We start from the raw sequence: 16,359 nt of genomic DNA, 5'->3' as shown, positions 1-16,359 counted from the left end.
CTCGCATGAACCAGAAGTGACTCCAGTGTCACAAGCTTCAACAGCAAGCTTGTGGACAGACTCCACAATTGCAGAAATGCAAGACTCCAGAGCGCAGTCCTTGCACGAACAAGAAGTGACTCCAGTGTCACAAGCCTCCACAGAGAGCTCGTGGACAGCCTCCACGATAGAAGCAACGCAAGACTCCAGAGCGCAGTCCTTGCACGAACAAGAAGTGACTCCAGTGTCACAAGCCTCCACAGAGAGCTCGTGGACGGACTCCACGATGGAAGGAACGCAAGACTCCAGAGCGCAGTCCTTGCAGGAACAAGACCATGAGGGTCTAGCAACCTCTCCTGACCAACCAGCGGCAGACGATGCAAGTCTGCCATGCTCACGTGAACAGCAAGAAGGCTACACAGCAGCATGAACATGACGGTCTCTCATGCTACAATGAAGGGCACAGCGCTGAAGACTGTTCAAGCCCAACTGAAGACAAGCCAAAGGAATCGCCTCGTCCAAGCCCGAAGAAAAAAGGTTTATGCGCTGACCTTCAGGATCATTATAGCCGAACGGAGATTAATAATGCTGCACGGCCACAGAAGGATGCTGAGGATTTGCTAACGAAATTAATTGAATGTTTAACTTGCAAGGAGCAGACTGAGAATTGCCAGTGTTTTAGTACGGATCGAAAAAATGGACAAGACATTGATCCTCAGGTAATGGAAATAACACAACCTGAATCATATCTACAGCAGGGACAAATGTCTCCCTTCAACACAACACCGCAAAATCCCAACTTCGGAGACCAGCAGTTAGTCAGTAATGACTCTTCAAACCTTGAGGGGAACGTTAATTGCATTGAACCTATACACGCTCCACTGATTATTGAGCAGAACATTGGAGCAAGAATCCTGAGGACACCGACATCGAGTAGCCAGATAACGAATTTAAAACCCACAGCAGTGTCAAGTGAACCAAGTGTGCTTTCCACTAATGGTGAAGATGCAGATAAGGTCGACCCGATTATCCATTGTACCACACTAACCCCAGTGATTAAGCAGTTATGTATGGGGAGTATAAGGTGGGCAATTGAGAACAGTAAAAGAGAGACTGTGACCATGCCAGTCCCAGCAAAATCAGACCCAGAGACCATGAAGGCATGTACATTAGACAAAGATGCACATGAGGCACCTGAGAAGAAAAGTGAAACGGAATGTTCTTTGGAAAATAGTACAATGTCGATAGAAACATTGGATCCTATATTCGAGACCATACCTATGGGAGAATTTGGGGGTAATAAACAAGGTTCTGCAATGTCTGGGGGAAGATTTAAAATTCCAAAGAAGAAAAGCCCAAATGAAGGACAACGGCAAGACAATGACAGTCCACCGACATGGTGTGCACCACCAGATGAAAACTCTGACAATTTACCCAACCCTAGTGAACAGCAAGCTGCTAATGAGGATCTATCCACGGGATGTGAGACGAGTGACGACAGCATCCCACTTCCCATGCAAAAGGTGCAAGGTGACAGACCTCGCCTAGTGCGTACCGAGGCACTCGACGATCACGGTGGGACCACTGACGACTGCGGTGGCAGCGCACGGCTTCCACCCTCGATGGCTCGACCCTCTCCACTGGTTGGTGCATTCCTGCATGTTCCGACTCCAGAAGTGCAGCTTCAGGGAATCTCGGCTGCCTCCAGTGAACCTGTTGGGACTCCGGACGGGGGGCATCGACGGAAGGCAGACCGGACTCCAGATGGGGAGCAGCCAAGCGCCGACTCTGATTCGCGCACGCCAGACCTTGCTCCGGACGGGCGGTGTCGCGGCCTCGGTGATGGCACGCTCAGGGTGACGGCGGATGCCACGGCGACAGGGAATGGATCGCGTGGCAGTCCCACTGGGTCGGCAGTGGCAACCAGCACCGGCGGTCCAAGATGGACACACCAATTCGCGCCATCGCCAGACGTTGATGCGAGCAACAATTCTCTCTCCAAGGCGACATGCTTCGACGTTTCTCTGCGGAGTCGCCCTTCCGGCACAGCAGGTGGCCGGAACCAGCGTACACGGTCTCGGCCAACTTCCACATCTGGCACAGTCATCGCCTTGCATGATATTAGTGATGGTGCTACTTCGATGGCAACGACCCATCGGCTACAAGATGCCGTCCACCACAAACATAAAAAGAAAAAGACTCCACCTTGTTCCTGGCATGCAGGGCGGATGGATTGGTGCGTAGGCGCAATCAGCGAGCTTTGCGCCGCCTTCCACGCTCGCAACTGAACCGTACGCACACGCCGGATCCTCCACTGGTTCCCAAGGATGACTTCGTGGAGATGCCACGGATCATGCCCCTTCCATCGCCACCAGAACCAAATCTCCACAGCTGAACCGGCTTGAGGACCAGCCCATTCTTGAGGCGGTCACCCATTAGACTGGACTTATAACGCTGTTCATACGTTCAAAAAGTCAAACACTTCTGTATTATAACCTGTTGTTGTTTATTGTTCCAGATATCGTCTGACCAGACCAATGTTCAAGTTTTTTTTTTTCTCTCGCATCCAAGTTTTGTTATGGTACAACCTTGTTAGTGTGACGCACCCGACATCGCCCCATGTAAATAGTTACGTCATATACACACGCTGTACATAACACACACACACACTCTTCGATGCACTCACGACACAATTATATTTATAACCACGTAGGCACATATCTTTGTAAAAAGGGGGGATGTCATGATATTCAAACACACACATCATGATAGACACACCAACAGACAAATCAGAACACACAACACCACAACCAATGACAGAAAGATATAAAAGCACAGACACGACCCCCGGTGGTCAGTATTAGCTGCAGAGGAGAACCAGGACACATCTATTGCCAAACACACTCAGGGAGACAGCACGTGCAGAGTATCCAGAACGAACTGTATTATAAGAGTTATAATAAAATAGAGTTGTACCACATACAACTGTGTTGGCTCATCTGTGCACCAGAGCACCCAACACCACAGTGAAGTTTACTTTTTTTGAAACAAAAGCAATTTAAAACCTTCTGATGAGTTTTGTTTATTCCAAATTTTGCGAATGCAGAGGCTAACAGCTGTGTAGACACTGGCTGACTCTACATGGCCCTGACAGGACCCTTCTGTCCCTGACATCCTTCAAATGAGTTTAAAACTATCCTATATGGCAATCCTCTTGCTATTCATAAAAGCAGATTGCTTGTGTGTATGTCTATTTCCCACTCTGATTTCAAATTATAGCACAATACATTTTTGCTGAAAAGCTGGGAGCATAAAACTTGTAGGAAATTAAGTTGTCACCGTGGATAAAGAAATTGTTGTTTTAGCATTAATTCTGTTCCATCTTGGCACTTGGATGAAATATTGAATAATTGCACTACCTTGCATAGAAGTAAACCATATGAGCGAGCCAGGCATTCAAGTTCAAATCCTGCAAAACTTTCTCCAGTTGCAGCTAGATCTCATCTACACCTTGGACCTCAGATGGACTCCATGTCTTCTCGTGGACCAGCAAATATATACGGTCCGATCAGGTATACCATATGCCAGGCTGCTCTGAAGGAATTCCCATAGTAGCGAGTTACTGCCTTGGCTGTTCCCCACTGATGGCAATGGTCTTGTAAGCAAAGTTTTGGCCATCGCAAAACTATTACAGAGTCACTGCTAGGTCAGAATCTGGTGTATCTAATTTCTGACTTTCCTGATGTACTCATGTTTGCATCGCAGTGGGAATAAGCTGAAATGCAGAGGATTTTTATAACCCCAACTTTATTGCTTGCCCTCAATCAGCCTTCAGTCTTTATCATGCAGCAACATACTCTTCATAGAGTGCCTTTCAATTAAAAAAAAACCTCAAGATGTTTTACAGGAAGAACAAACAGGAAATTGGAGAAGTGACTATAGATATTAGAAAATTGTTTAGAATAAAACAAATTAAGATACCATTTGATTGAATTGGTGCTGCAGTCAGGCAATATCTATTTTTGCCATCTGTTTAGGGTATAACTGCGAAACCTCTGACATTGGACTAATTACCACAATAAAGACGATTGGCAGTTTGAGAACCAAACAACAACTTGCCTTGATAAAATCCCTTTAACATCCCAAGTAGCTCAGCTCGAAATTTGTAATTGGATGTTTCAGAAAATGCAACAACTTAAAGGAATTAAAATGGGTGAAATGTGTCTTATTTTCCAGAGTTGAAGAAATGGCAATGCATTTGAAAGAAGTAAATGAAAAAGTGCATTACGTCAAGGAATCTTTGCACAGTTTGGACAGCCAACTTGGACATCTGCAGGACCTCTCAGCCTTGACTGTGGACACCCTAAAGGTTATCTCTGCTGTGGATAGTTTAAAAGTGGACGATGCATTCTTAGGGAACAACACAGAAAGCAATGACTTTCGAAAGCTGCCTCACAGCTGGAGCAATGTGATCCACCTGAATCCCTTGGACAGTTTTTCTGCTGAAACAAAGCAAAATTATTATAGCACTCCACCTTCATTACTTCGGAACTTAACAAATGGGCACAAGCCTTCAATATGTTATCACAATTCAAACATTGTAGCTGAATCACCTAAATTGGAAAAGCAGAATGGGAATAAACACGAGTTATTTGCTAACCGAACACGTCTTATGCAAAAAGGGTTGGAAGGCGATACTGTCATGTCAGAGATGTTATCTGAGCCCACATCACCTCATAAATATGGACAGTTATTCCTAGTCCCCTCGCCCCTTGAAAGTCCTAATTGTACAGAACGCCGTTTTAACTTGTCACTGCCAAGCACTCCAACATTGACCGATTTAAACTCAGTTGTTTGGAAGCGAGAGAAAACCCCTTGCCGCACACCAGTACAACTCAGCTTTCAAAGGATGCCCCCTGAGCAGAATAAGGCAGAAGATGACGCTAAACAATGGGATGTAATTCATATGCCACCTGTAACGACTGATGGGAGATTAGATGAACTTTCGTTGAACCTGCTAGCCTCTCCCATTGTTATTGATGCTTCCCTGTTATCAGGCAATCACAGTGAGGAGCTTGAAGGTGGTTATGTCAACTGGGCATTCAATGAAGATGATGAGCCAGGGATCTTCAGTGCCAGTTTGGAGAATCAAAATAAAAAATGTGTGCATTCTTTATTCAATACTGACTGTACCTGTAGGGATGATGGATCATACCACTCCCGGGTCAGAAAGTCTCATTCCTTTTCATGCAGTTCGGACAGATGTGGACTTACCAGTGCCGACTTTGACTGTCTTTCCAAGCAAAAGTACAACAGCATTTCCTACTGGATAAATCCACTGAGAAGGAACAGTTCAACTTCCCGAAGAAACAGCTTCAGGTTCAGGATTCAAAAGGAAGAAAATCTCTGGAGCAGAAGCAAAATAAAAGGTTTTTTTAGATTATATTTTGCAATATTACTAATGGGAAAATGCCTATAACCTCAAGAAGCCATAAGCTAAATTAAATAGTGATTTCTGAACAATTTGTGTCCTATATATGTCAATCCATATTGCAAACAATGCTTTAATAGAACATTTTAATGGGGGGTGCAGGTATGTGGCCTTGTGGTGAGAATTGCTCCACTTAGGGCTGGATTCTCCATTTGAGACACAAGTGCTGATGAGGCTGGGTGTTCCACGGTCCCGATGTGGTGACTGTCGGAGCCAGTCAGGACATGCTATGGACCAGCGCTCGCGCCACTTAGAACTAGTGCAATTCCAACGCACGCCGGCATAAGGAATGGCACTCAAGAGCCTTATAAGCTGTAGCTGCATTTAAGCACTCCCCTCCCTACACACTCTCATTCCAGCCAAGAAGATGGCACCCCTGAAAGCGGCTCTGAGATTTGCGGATGCAGAGCTGGAGAGGTGGGACACTCTGTGTTCCCCAGAGGCTGCCACCTACTGTCGTCAACTGGGCCTGTGTGGAGGCGACAGAGGCCTTGAGCTCCATGGGTCCCAACGTGAGGACCGGACAGCAGTGCAGAAAGAAGCTGCATGATCTCCTCAGGGTGACTCGGGTGAGCCACCGGTTCCGTGCCCCAGGCACCTCCCCCGTTTCACACTCCCTTAAACCCATCCCCCCACCTAGAGGGCAGCTGAACCCCACCCGCCAGCAGTCTGCCCGCACCACACTCTGTACCACATACCAACACCCATACCGCCTGCCATAGGTTGGTGTCCTGCACACACAGGCCACCAGCTGCAGAACCCTGTGCTGTTTGCGTCCAAGTGTCTCACACTGTGCATTATCTATTTCCCCAGGAAAAGGCGGCCCACAACCGCTGGGAGTGGGAGAAGGCCGGAGGGGCCCATCGGACCTGCATCCCTCACTGTCGTGGAACAGAGGGCGATGGACTTGGTCGGCGGGGTGGGAGATTGGGCAGTCACGGAGGTGGAGGTCAGCATCAGACAACAAAGTGAGCCCCCTTTGCGGTGCAATGTCCCTGTGGCATGTGAGTCACCCCTCCCACCACGCCTACCAGCGATCTCACCGTGCGTCTTGTCTTGTATCTTACAGGTTCACCTCCTGCTGGTGTCCCTCGACCCCCTTCCGCAAATCTGTGGCTCACCTGGTGATAAGGCGGGACCGACGGGGTCCCTAACCCCCTGCTGCAACCTTGCAACAACCTCGAGTACATGTCTGGGGACGGCACCGACTTCTTGTCATTGCTGTCACCGATACCCTCACCTCGGTTGGGCACTTTAGTGAAGAGGCACCTGGTGTGCACAACCTATCTGCTGCGCACGACAGAAATGCTCTGGTACATCAGGTGGAAGTAGGGACCGCGCAATGGGGGTTGACGGTCGGAGGGCTACTCAAACCCAGAGAGGTCTAGCGCTTCTGGAAGGGCAGTCCTGTCAAGTTGGAGATGCAGGCGCAGAGCTGGGGACTACATGAAGGGATGTAGGCGACCATCCAGCTATTGCAGGTGCAGTTGGAGGAGTCCAACTGTGAGATTGGGCTGGACGGTTGAGAGGCCAGAGGTCAAGCCCCCTAGACGGCAAATCTGGAGCCGATCAGGTTTTCCCATGCGCAGCGGCCCTGGCACACACATCGTGTGGCCTCCTGTGTCTGCCCAGGCCCCAAGTCCTACCCATCCTGGCTCTCCTCCGTATCCTCCTCGTCGGATGAGGCCTGCTGTTCCTCCCCCTCCTCCAGCATGTCGTCCCTCTGCTGCACAATGTTGTGCATGACGCAGCAGGCCAACAGATGCAGGAGATATCTCTAGGGCTATACTGGGAGGGCCCCACCAGAGTAGTCCAGGCACTCGCATCGATGATGCCCCTGGTCGCTGCATGGGCATCATTTTAATAGTTCTCCCCATTGGTCTGGGGCCTCCGGATGGGTGTCATCAGCCACAGTGGGTAATCCCTGTCGCCCAAGAGCCAACACCTCACCCCAGGGTGCGCGTTGAAGGTGTCGGGCACCGACGAGTGTGCCAGGACGAAAGCGTCGTGCACACTGCCTGGATCCCGGGCGCTGACATGCACAATGTGCAGCTGGTGGTCACACACCAACTGCACATTCATCAAGTGGAAACTCTTGCTATTGATGAAGGGCGCCCCTTCGTGCCGGTATTTGTAGGGAGACATGTCCCATCTATCACTCCCCTGCACCTGGGGCATGCCTTCGATTGCGGCGAATCCCGCTGCCCGGGCAACCTGGTGGGCTTAGTCCAGACTGTCATATTGTGCCGATTTGACATATAGGGCATCCGTAACAGTGTGGATGCACATGTGAACGGATGTCTGCGAGATCCCAGACAGGTCCCCACTCAGCGCCTGGAATGACGCCTTGGAATAATAGTTCAGGGCGACCGTCACCATGACGGCCACCGGGAGGGGCTGTCCTCCTACAGAGCCCTGCGGTTTCAGGTGCGCCATCATCTGGCGCAGATGACGCATGGTCTCCCTACTTATTCGCAGTCGTCGAGGAAACGCTCAGTCCGGCACGGCCTCGAAGGACAGCCGCTGCCGATTGTACACGAGCCTGATGCGACGCCTCTGTCCCATCACCTTGGTCTGTTGGATGCCCAGCTCTCCAGGCTCACCGCTTGGCCCCGGCTCCTCTGGGGAAACCTTCTGTTGTGCAGGGTGCTCCCTGAGCAGCTCCTGCTCAAGGAGCCTCCTTGCGTTCGCAAGGGCCGCTGCGACTAGGCAGATGCCAACCATTCCTGACTTGAGTCCAAAATCCATTGCCTGCAGGGGGTAAAGGGCAGACATGTTAGCATACTGCGAAATCCCGTTTCCATCCAGGTCCAAGGGGCTACACGGTTGCCCTGGCCTGCACTGCAACCCCTGCCCCTGCATGTCCCCCTCCCACTCCCCCTCCCACTCCCACCCCGGCCAATACTCCAGCACTCTGCCTCCTGCTCTGCGCCCCGTTAGTACCTGGCACCAGGGGGGGCCTCTAACCCTGCCACCCGTCCCTGCTAACAAGGATACCAGTGGCTGGCGCTACCCATGGCAGTGATATACTCTGTGGCTCCTTCCTGCATCCTCCTGTGGGGTCTACGGTCCTTTTTGGGTGGGCCATGTGCTACCCCGCCAGCAAGGTGGCACCTGGTTGTGGAGTGGGGTTGGGGCCACCATGTGTCACCAACTGGCGCTATGCTTGGTGACATGCATGCGGGCAGTGCCAATGGATGTGGCTGGGTGAGGTGGGTAGGCACTCATTGAAACCGAAGCTGCGGTGTGCCTTGGGCCCTTCTTGTGACACACAGCTTGTCCGAGCACAGGATGGGTGGGAGCAGGAGCACAGTGGGCAGGCGCGGCTTGGTGGCGGCCGGCGGTCATGCAAGGTGGGGTAGCCTAGCCGATAGTGCCACTGATGGGGCATCCGCCCTGGGTGGAGGGGGGATAGTGTGCCAGGGTGGTTGGCAAAGGCCACGGTGCATGCTTCTGCTGTTCGGGTACACTCTCCTCTTCCCCTGCTCTCCTTCAGCGGGGCAGTGCCTCAAATGGGTGGACTGAGGAGTGCCTGACCTGGTGGACACTGGCTGCACTGGACCATGCCCTTCCCATTGATGGGTCGGCTGGGGTCTGAGAGATCCTAGGGGGAGGCCTGTCTGGGGGGTGGGGGGTACCCATAGGGAGGGTGGTGTTCTGCCGATTTACGGGTCACAGTGGTCAGTTGGTTGACCACACAGCCAGATCGCTGCCTTGCAGGCCATGGCAATGTCAATCTGCCCGGACACCCCAGACCAACGGCCCGTCTCCTGGTCGCTCCCGCTACTCCAACCCCCGCCCCTGGTAGATACACCCCAGCCAGGGGCACAACTGTCGGCCCAGTGTTCAGCCTTTGGAAACCTTTCTTACCTCCTCTCTCTCCCCTGCCACGAAGCCCAATCCCCATTTTTAAATACCACAAGTTAACTGCGATGGCGTCACTTCCGCCTGGCGGAGGCGGAGAATCGTGGGAGGCCGGAGACTATTGGGTTGCGCCAATTAATGATATGACTTGCTGGACTCCAATTGGTCGGAAGCATCTGACTAGTGTGATTTTTGCACTGGTTAAGGCATGCAGGTTAGAGTTGGGCCTGCCGACAACGGAAACAGATTGGAGGAAGGGATTGTTGCATGATGAGGCAGGCTACTTAAAAGGCCACCTCAGTTCTCTGGGACTTTTCCCCAGTTTTTTGATTACATTTTAGGCTCTCTAGATTCACCCCTCTCACTCCATTAACTCCGATCCACTCCCCATGCCCACTTCGCCAAATCATGCCCCCTATCCACCCATTGCCCCTTATAACCCTTGTGCCAACTCATGCCACTCCACCAACCAACCTTGGCCATTGTAATAAGTCCACGGAGGCAGATGTCCCTTCACCAGAATCCCTTTTATTAACAAAACCAACAGCAGTAAGACCATGTGCACTCAGCTTGCTGTCTACACTGGGAGTGCTGAGGATCTGACACTCCTTGTTATGTACAGAGAAGAAGTTCCCTAATGGGCCCACTAACCAGGGAACTCATATTCCAATTGGCCAATCTCAAAGACCTGGTCTAAGTCATTACAGCCATTATACTCTTCATGCCAGCTCAGCCAATATCCACCATGGATAGCTCTTAGGAGCCAAATTGAGATGAAATAAAATAATGTTTTACAAACATAATACAGCCTTCACTATATTACAAAGAAATCCCATTCATGAAAGCCTATTAAAACCTTAGTCTCAAGTGTTTCATCTCTTATAAAGACAATCAAAAACAGCTAATCCTTTAATAGCCTCTTTGTACTGTTACTCCCAAACTGCAACAGCCAAAATAGTATCTGTTTGAACTCAGCACTGAATTCAAATGGCACTGATGAGTTTGGGTTTCCTTCATGTGTGAATCACAACCCAACCCTTTTCCCTACGTGTAAAATTGGAAATGTCTGAAAAGAGGGCGGGACTTCCAAATCTTGACCCGAGGCAATCTTCACCTTCAGTACCTCGGACATAACATCAGCAAACCCCTGCCAGAATCGCCTCAGCTTTGGACAAGCCCAAAACATGTGGACATGGTTCGCGAGCCTTCTACCCCTCAAAAAATCTGCTCATTCTGGCCACTGTCATATGTGCCCTGTGAAGCGCTTTGAAATGAATAAGGCTAAGTCTAGCACACAAAAAGGATGTGTTCACTCTCCTCAGAGCCTCCTCCTATAACCAGCCTCCACCTCCCTCCCCAGCTCTTCCTCCCACTTCCGTTTAACGTCTCCGATCAGGGCTCCCTCCCAATCCAACAATTCCTTATAAATCTCCGACACTCTACCCTCGCCAACTTCTGTTTCCGGCACCACCTTGTCCTGCAGCCCCGGGGGCAGCAGTTCGGGAAAGGATGGCACCTGCTTCCTAACATAATCCCGTACCTGTAAGTGCTGGAGCCCATTCCCGCTGGGCAGCTCATACTCCTCTTCCTCTATGATCGAAAAGCTGTCCCCCCACAAATAGGTCCCCAAACCGCATGATCCCCACCCTCCGCCACCTCCGGAACCCCACGTCCAACCAACGGTGCAAATCTATGATCCCCACAAATCGGTGCCCAGACCGAGGCACCATCCAACCCCAGGTGCTGCCGCTAGTGTCCCCACACCCTCAGGGCTGCTACCACCACTGGGCTCATGGAGTACCTGGCTGGCAAGAACAGCAGAGGCGCTGTTAACAGTGCCCCTAAACTAGTGCCCTTACAAGAAGCTGCCTCCAACAGCTCCCGTACCGACCCCTCTCCTGCTACCCACTTCCTAACCATGACTATTTTAGCTACCCAGTAATAGTTCATTAAATTTGGCAAGGCCAGCCTATCCCCACCGTGTCCCCTTTACAGTAGCACTTTCTTCCGTGGAGATTTCGCCGCCCACACAAACCCCAAAATCAGGGCATTAATTTTCCTAAAAAAGGCCTTTGGATTAAAAATCAGAAGGTTCTGAAAAAGAAATAAACACCTCAGGAGCCCATTTTCGCGGTCTGCACCCGCCAAATTTGGGAGCACATCCCATCTCTTAAAATCCCCCTTCACTTGCTCTATCAACAGAACCAAATTCAATTTGTGTAGTTGTTCCCATCCCCGTGCCACCTGGATGCCCAAGAATCTAAAGTTTGTCCCCACCACTTTAAATGCGAGCTCACCCAGCCTCCCCTCCTTGAATCGGGAAGACCTCACTCTTCCCCATGTTTAACTTATACCCAGAAAACCGTCCGAATTCCTCTACGATACTCGTGATCCCATGATGCCTCCTAATGGGTCCGAAATATAAAGCAACAGATCGTCTGCATATAGCGAAACCCTATGCCCCACCCCCTCCCCCGCACTATCCCTTTCCAACTCCATGACGTTGTAAGCACCATTGCCAATGGCTTTGTCGCCAAGGCAAAAAGCAACGGGGAGAATGGGCATCCCTGCCTTGTCCCACAATGCAATCCAAAATACCCGAAACTCACCCGATTCGTCCTAACACTCGCTACCGGCACCTTATATAACAATCGGACCCAATCCACAAACCTCTGCCCAAATCCGAACTGTCCCAGTACTTCCCATAGATATTCCCATTCTACCCGATCAAAGGCCTTCTCCGTGTCCATAGCGACCGTCACCTACACTTCTGGTCCCTCCGGGAGCATCATTTTCACGTTCATAGAACATAGAACATGCAATGCAGAAGGAGGCCATTCAGCCCATCGAGACTGCACCGACCCACTTGAAGCGCTCACATCCACCCTATCCCCGTAACCCAATAACCCCTCCTAAACGTTTTGGACACTAAGGGCAATTGAGCATGTCCAATCCACCTAACCTGCACGTCTTTGGACTGTGGTAGTAAACCGGAGCACCCGGAGGAAACCCACGCAGACACGGGGACATTACTCCGCACAGACTTCCCCGAGCAGGGAATCGAACTTGGGACCCTGGCCCTGTCAAGCCACAGTGATAACTATGTGCTACCGTGCTGCCCAATAAAAGGGTGCTACTCACGCACCTCCTCATCTGCTAGCAACGCCATGTCTAATCTCCAATGTGGGCACTGGGCACCCCCCGGTCCACTAGCAAGTCCAGCCTGTGCGGCGCGTGGTCAGAGACCACAATCGTTAAGTACCCCGAGTTGACCACTCCAGCCAGCAGAGCCCTATCCACCACAAAGTAATCACTCTGCGAGTACACCCTGTGCACATGAGAAATGTACGAAAATTGCTTCGCCCTTCGGCCTCCCAAACCTCCATGGGTCCACCCCCATGCGTTCCCTGAAGCCCTTTAGCTCCTTCACCACCGCCGACACCCTCCCCGATCGCAGACTCGACCAATCCAATCTCGGCTCGATAACCGTATTAAAATCCGCCTCCCCATAATCAACCTGTGCGAGTCCAGGGGCGAGATTCTCCGACCCCCCGCCGGGTCAGAGAATCGCCGGGGGCTGGCGTGAATCCTGCCCCGCCGCTTGCCGAAGTCTCCGGCACCTGAGATTCGGCGGAGGCGGGAATCGCGCCACGCCGGTTGGCGGGCCCCCCCGCTCGATTCTCCGGCTCGGATGGGCCGAAGTCCCGCCGCTAAAATGCCTGTGCCGCCGGCGTAAATTAAACCACCTACCTTACTGGCGGGATAAGGCGGTGCGGGCGGGCTCCGGCGTCCTGGGGGGGCGCGGGGCGATCTGGCCCCGGGGGATGCCCCCACGGTGGCCTGGCCCGCGATCGGGGCCCACCGATCCGCGGGTGGGCCTGTGCCGTGGGAGCACTCTTTCCCTTCCGCCTCCGCCACGGTCTCCACCATGGCGGAGGCGGAAGAGACTCCCTCCACTGCGCATGCGTAGGAAGCTGTCAGCGGCCGCTGACGCTCCCGCGCATGTGCCGCCCGGAGATGTCATTTCCGCGCCAGCTGGCGGGGCAACAAAGGCCTTTTCCGCCAGCTGGAGGGGCGGAAATTCATCCGGCGCCGACCTAGCCCCTCAAGGTTGGGGCTCGGCCCCCAAAAATGTGGAGCATTCCGCACCTTTGGGCGGCGCGATGCCCGTCTGATTTGCGCCGTTTTGGGCGCCAGTCGGCGGACATTGCGCCGTTTCCGGAGAATTTCGCCCAAGGTCTGGGATCTTTCCCAACACCTGCCTCATGAATTCAACATCGTCCCAATTTGGGGAAGACACATTCACCAGGACCACTGGCGTCCCCTCCAATTTCCCGCTCACCGTGGATCTGCTACTATATTCCCCACCTCAAACACTACCCACGTATTTTTAAAAAAACATTTAAAAAAAAAATTTTTTAGAATACTCAATTAATTTTTTCCAATTAAGGGGCAATTTAGCATGTTCAATCCACCTACCTTGCACATCTTTGGGTTGTAGGGGTGTAGCGCACAAAAACCACATTCACCCCTTGTCAAAAATGAACCCGGCGGGGTGATGCTTCGCATGGTGGTAAGGGTTTACAGGGCTGGTCCTGGGAGGAAAACATTCATATGGCAATACAGTATGTACAATTTTGTCCTGTTTCAACTATTTACAGAAGGTATCGGGAGAAAAAGCAAAATGTTCTTGTGAAAAGTCCATATATTGATTTAGATCGACGCCACGAGTCGGTCGGGCGGTCTGGTCGTCCGTGTCGATCGCCTCGGCCCCGGTGGTGGTGGTGGTGTTTGTTCCGGTGTTGTCGTCTCCGGGAGCCTTACGGTTTCAGCTTGGGCTTTATTCTTGGTCGGGCCTGGGGGGGAAGGGAACCGATCCTCCTGGGAAGGGGGCGGTCGCGGGGTGCGGCGGTGGCAGGAAGGGGGGGCTTGGGTGAATGGTGTCGGGGGGGTGTGTGTGTTGCCGGCGGGCGCCAGATCTCGCAGGGAGACCGTGTCCTGTCGGCCGTCGGGGTACTCCACGTAAGCGTACTGCGGGTTCGCGTGGAGGAGGTGAACCCTTTCGACCAATGGGTCCGCCTTGTGTGCCCGCACATGCTTTCGGAGCAAGATGGGTCCTGGGGCCGCCAGCCAGGTCGGCAGCGACGTTCCAGAGGAGGACATCCTAGGGAAGACAAGGAGACGCTCATGAGGCATTTGATTAGTGCTCGTACACAATAGCGACCGGATGGAGTGGAGAGCGTCCGGGAGGACCTCCTGCCACCGTGAAACTGGGAGGTCCCTGGACCGTAGGGCCAGTAGGACGGTCTTCCAGACCGTATCGTGCTCCCTCTCTACTTGCCCGTTCCCCCGGGGGTTGTAGCTGGTCGTCCTGCTTGAGGCTATGCCCTTGCTGAGCAGGAACTGGCGCAGCTCGTCACTCATGAAAGAGGACCCCCTGTCGCTGTGGACGTATGCGGGGCAACCGAACAGTGTGAAGATGGTGTTCAGGGCTTTAATGACTGTGGCCGCGGTCATGTCAGAGCAGGGGATGGCGAATGGGAAGCGAGAGTACTCGTCCACCACATTAAGGAAGTATGTGTTGCGGTCGGTGGAGGGGAGGGGCCCTTTGAAATCCAGACTAAGGCGTTCAAAGGGGTGGGAAGCCTTAATCAGGTGCGCACCATCCGGTCTGAAAAAATGCGGTTTGCATTCTGCGCAGATGTGGCAGTTCCTTGTGACTGTACGGACCTCCTCTAAAGAGTATGGGAGGTTGCGGGACTTGATAAAGTGGAAAAACCGAGTGACCCCCGGGTGGCAGAGGTCCTCGTGGAGGGTTTGGAGGCGGTTAATTTGTGCGTTGGCACATGTGCCGCGGGATAGGGCATCGGACGGCTCGTTCAGCTTTCCGGGACGATACAAGATCTCGTAGTTGAAGGTGGAGAGCTCGATCCTCCACCTTAAGATCTTGTCGTTTTTGATTTTGCCCCGCAGTGCATTATCGAACATGAAGGCTACCGACCGTTGGTCGGTGAGGAGAGTGAATCTCCTGCCGGCCAGGTAATGCCTCCAATGTCGCACCGCTTCCACTATGGCTTGGGCTTCCTTTTCCACTGAGGAGTGGTGGATTTCTGAAGCGTGGAGGGTTCGGGAGAAAAAGGCCACGGGTCTGCCCGCTTGGTTAAGGGTGGCCGCTAGAGCTACGCCGGAGGGCTACAGCCGCATCGTGGCCTTTGCGATATCCGCTTTGATGCGGCTGAAGGCCTGGCAAGCCTCTGTCGACAGGGGGAAGGTCGTGGTCTGTATTAGAGGGCGGGCCTTGTCTGCGTACTGGGGGATCCACTGGGCGTAGTATGAAAAGAACCCCAGGCAGCGTTTCAGGGCTTTTGAGCAGTGCGGGAGGGGAAATTCCATGAGGGCGCGCATACGTTCAGGATCGGGGCCTATTATCCCATTGCGCACTACGTAGCCCAGGATGGCTAGCCGGTTGGTGCTAAAAACGCACTTGTCCTCGTTGTACGTGAGGTTCAAGGCTTTAGCGGTCTGGAGGAATTTTTGGAGGTTGGCGTCGTGGTCCTGCTGGTCGTGGCCGCAGATGGTTACATTGTCGAGATATGGGAACGTGGCCCGCAACCCGTGTTGATCAACCATTCGGTCCATTTCTCGTTGGAAGACCGAGACCCCGTTTGTGACGCCAAATGGGACCCTTCGAAAATGGTACAATCGCCCGTCTGCCTCGAAGGCTGTGTACTTGCGGTCACTTGGGCGGATGGGGAGCTGATGGTAGGCGGACTTGAGGTCCACGGTGGAGAAGACTATATTGGGCAATCTGATTGACCATGTCGGATATGCGGGGGAGAGGGTACGCGTCTAGTTGTGTGTACCTGTTGATGGTCTGGCTATAGTCTATGACCATCCTTTGCTTCTCCCCTGTCTTCACTACTACCACCTGTGCTCTCCAGGGACTATTGCTGGCCTGGATTATGCCTTCCTTTAGTAGCCGCTGGACTTCGGACCGAATGAAGGTCCGGTCCTGGGCGCTGTAC

The 16,359-nt window shown here is 52.5% G+C and overlaps 1 protein-coding gene across 3 annotated transcripts in view; it reads left to right on the top strand.

Moving 5' to 3' along the window:
* Positions 1 to 16,359, top strand: part of LOC140429507 (transient receptor potential cation channel subfamily M member 6-like) — a 426,501-nt gene that overhangs the window by 318,846 nt on the left and 91,296 nt on the right. For all 3 annotated transcript variants that reach the window (XM_072516596.1, XM_072516595.1, XM_072516594.1), the window contains exon 26: positions 4,216 to 5,408. In XM_072516596.1, coding sequence (XP_072372697.1) covers positions 4,216 to 5,408 — 1,193 coding nt within the window. The remainder of the gene's footprint in view (positions 1 to 4,215; positions 5,409 to 16,359) is intronic.

This window comes from Scyliorhinus torazame, chromosome 9 (assembly GCF_047496885.1).
Source record: "Scyliorhinus torazame isolate Kashiwa2021f chromosome 9, sScyTor2.1, whole genome shotgun sequence".
NCBI classification, from domain to species: Eukaryota; Metazoa; Chordata; class Chondrichthyes; order Carcharhiniformes; family Scyliorhinidae; genus Scyliorhinus; species Scyliorhinus torazame.
The sequence above is the reverse complement of the archived record's forward strand: the minus strand, read 5'-3'. Positions and strand labels throughout refer to the sequence as shown.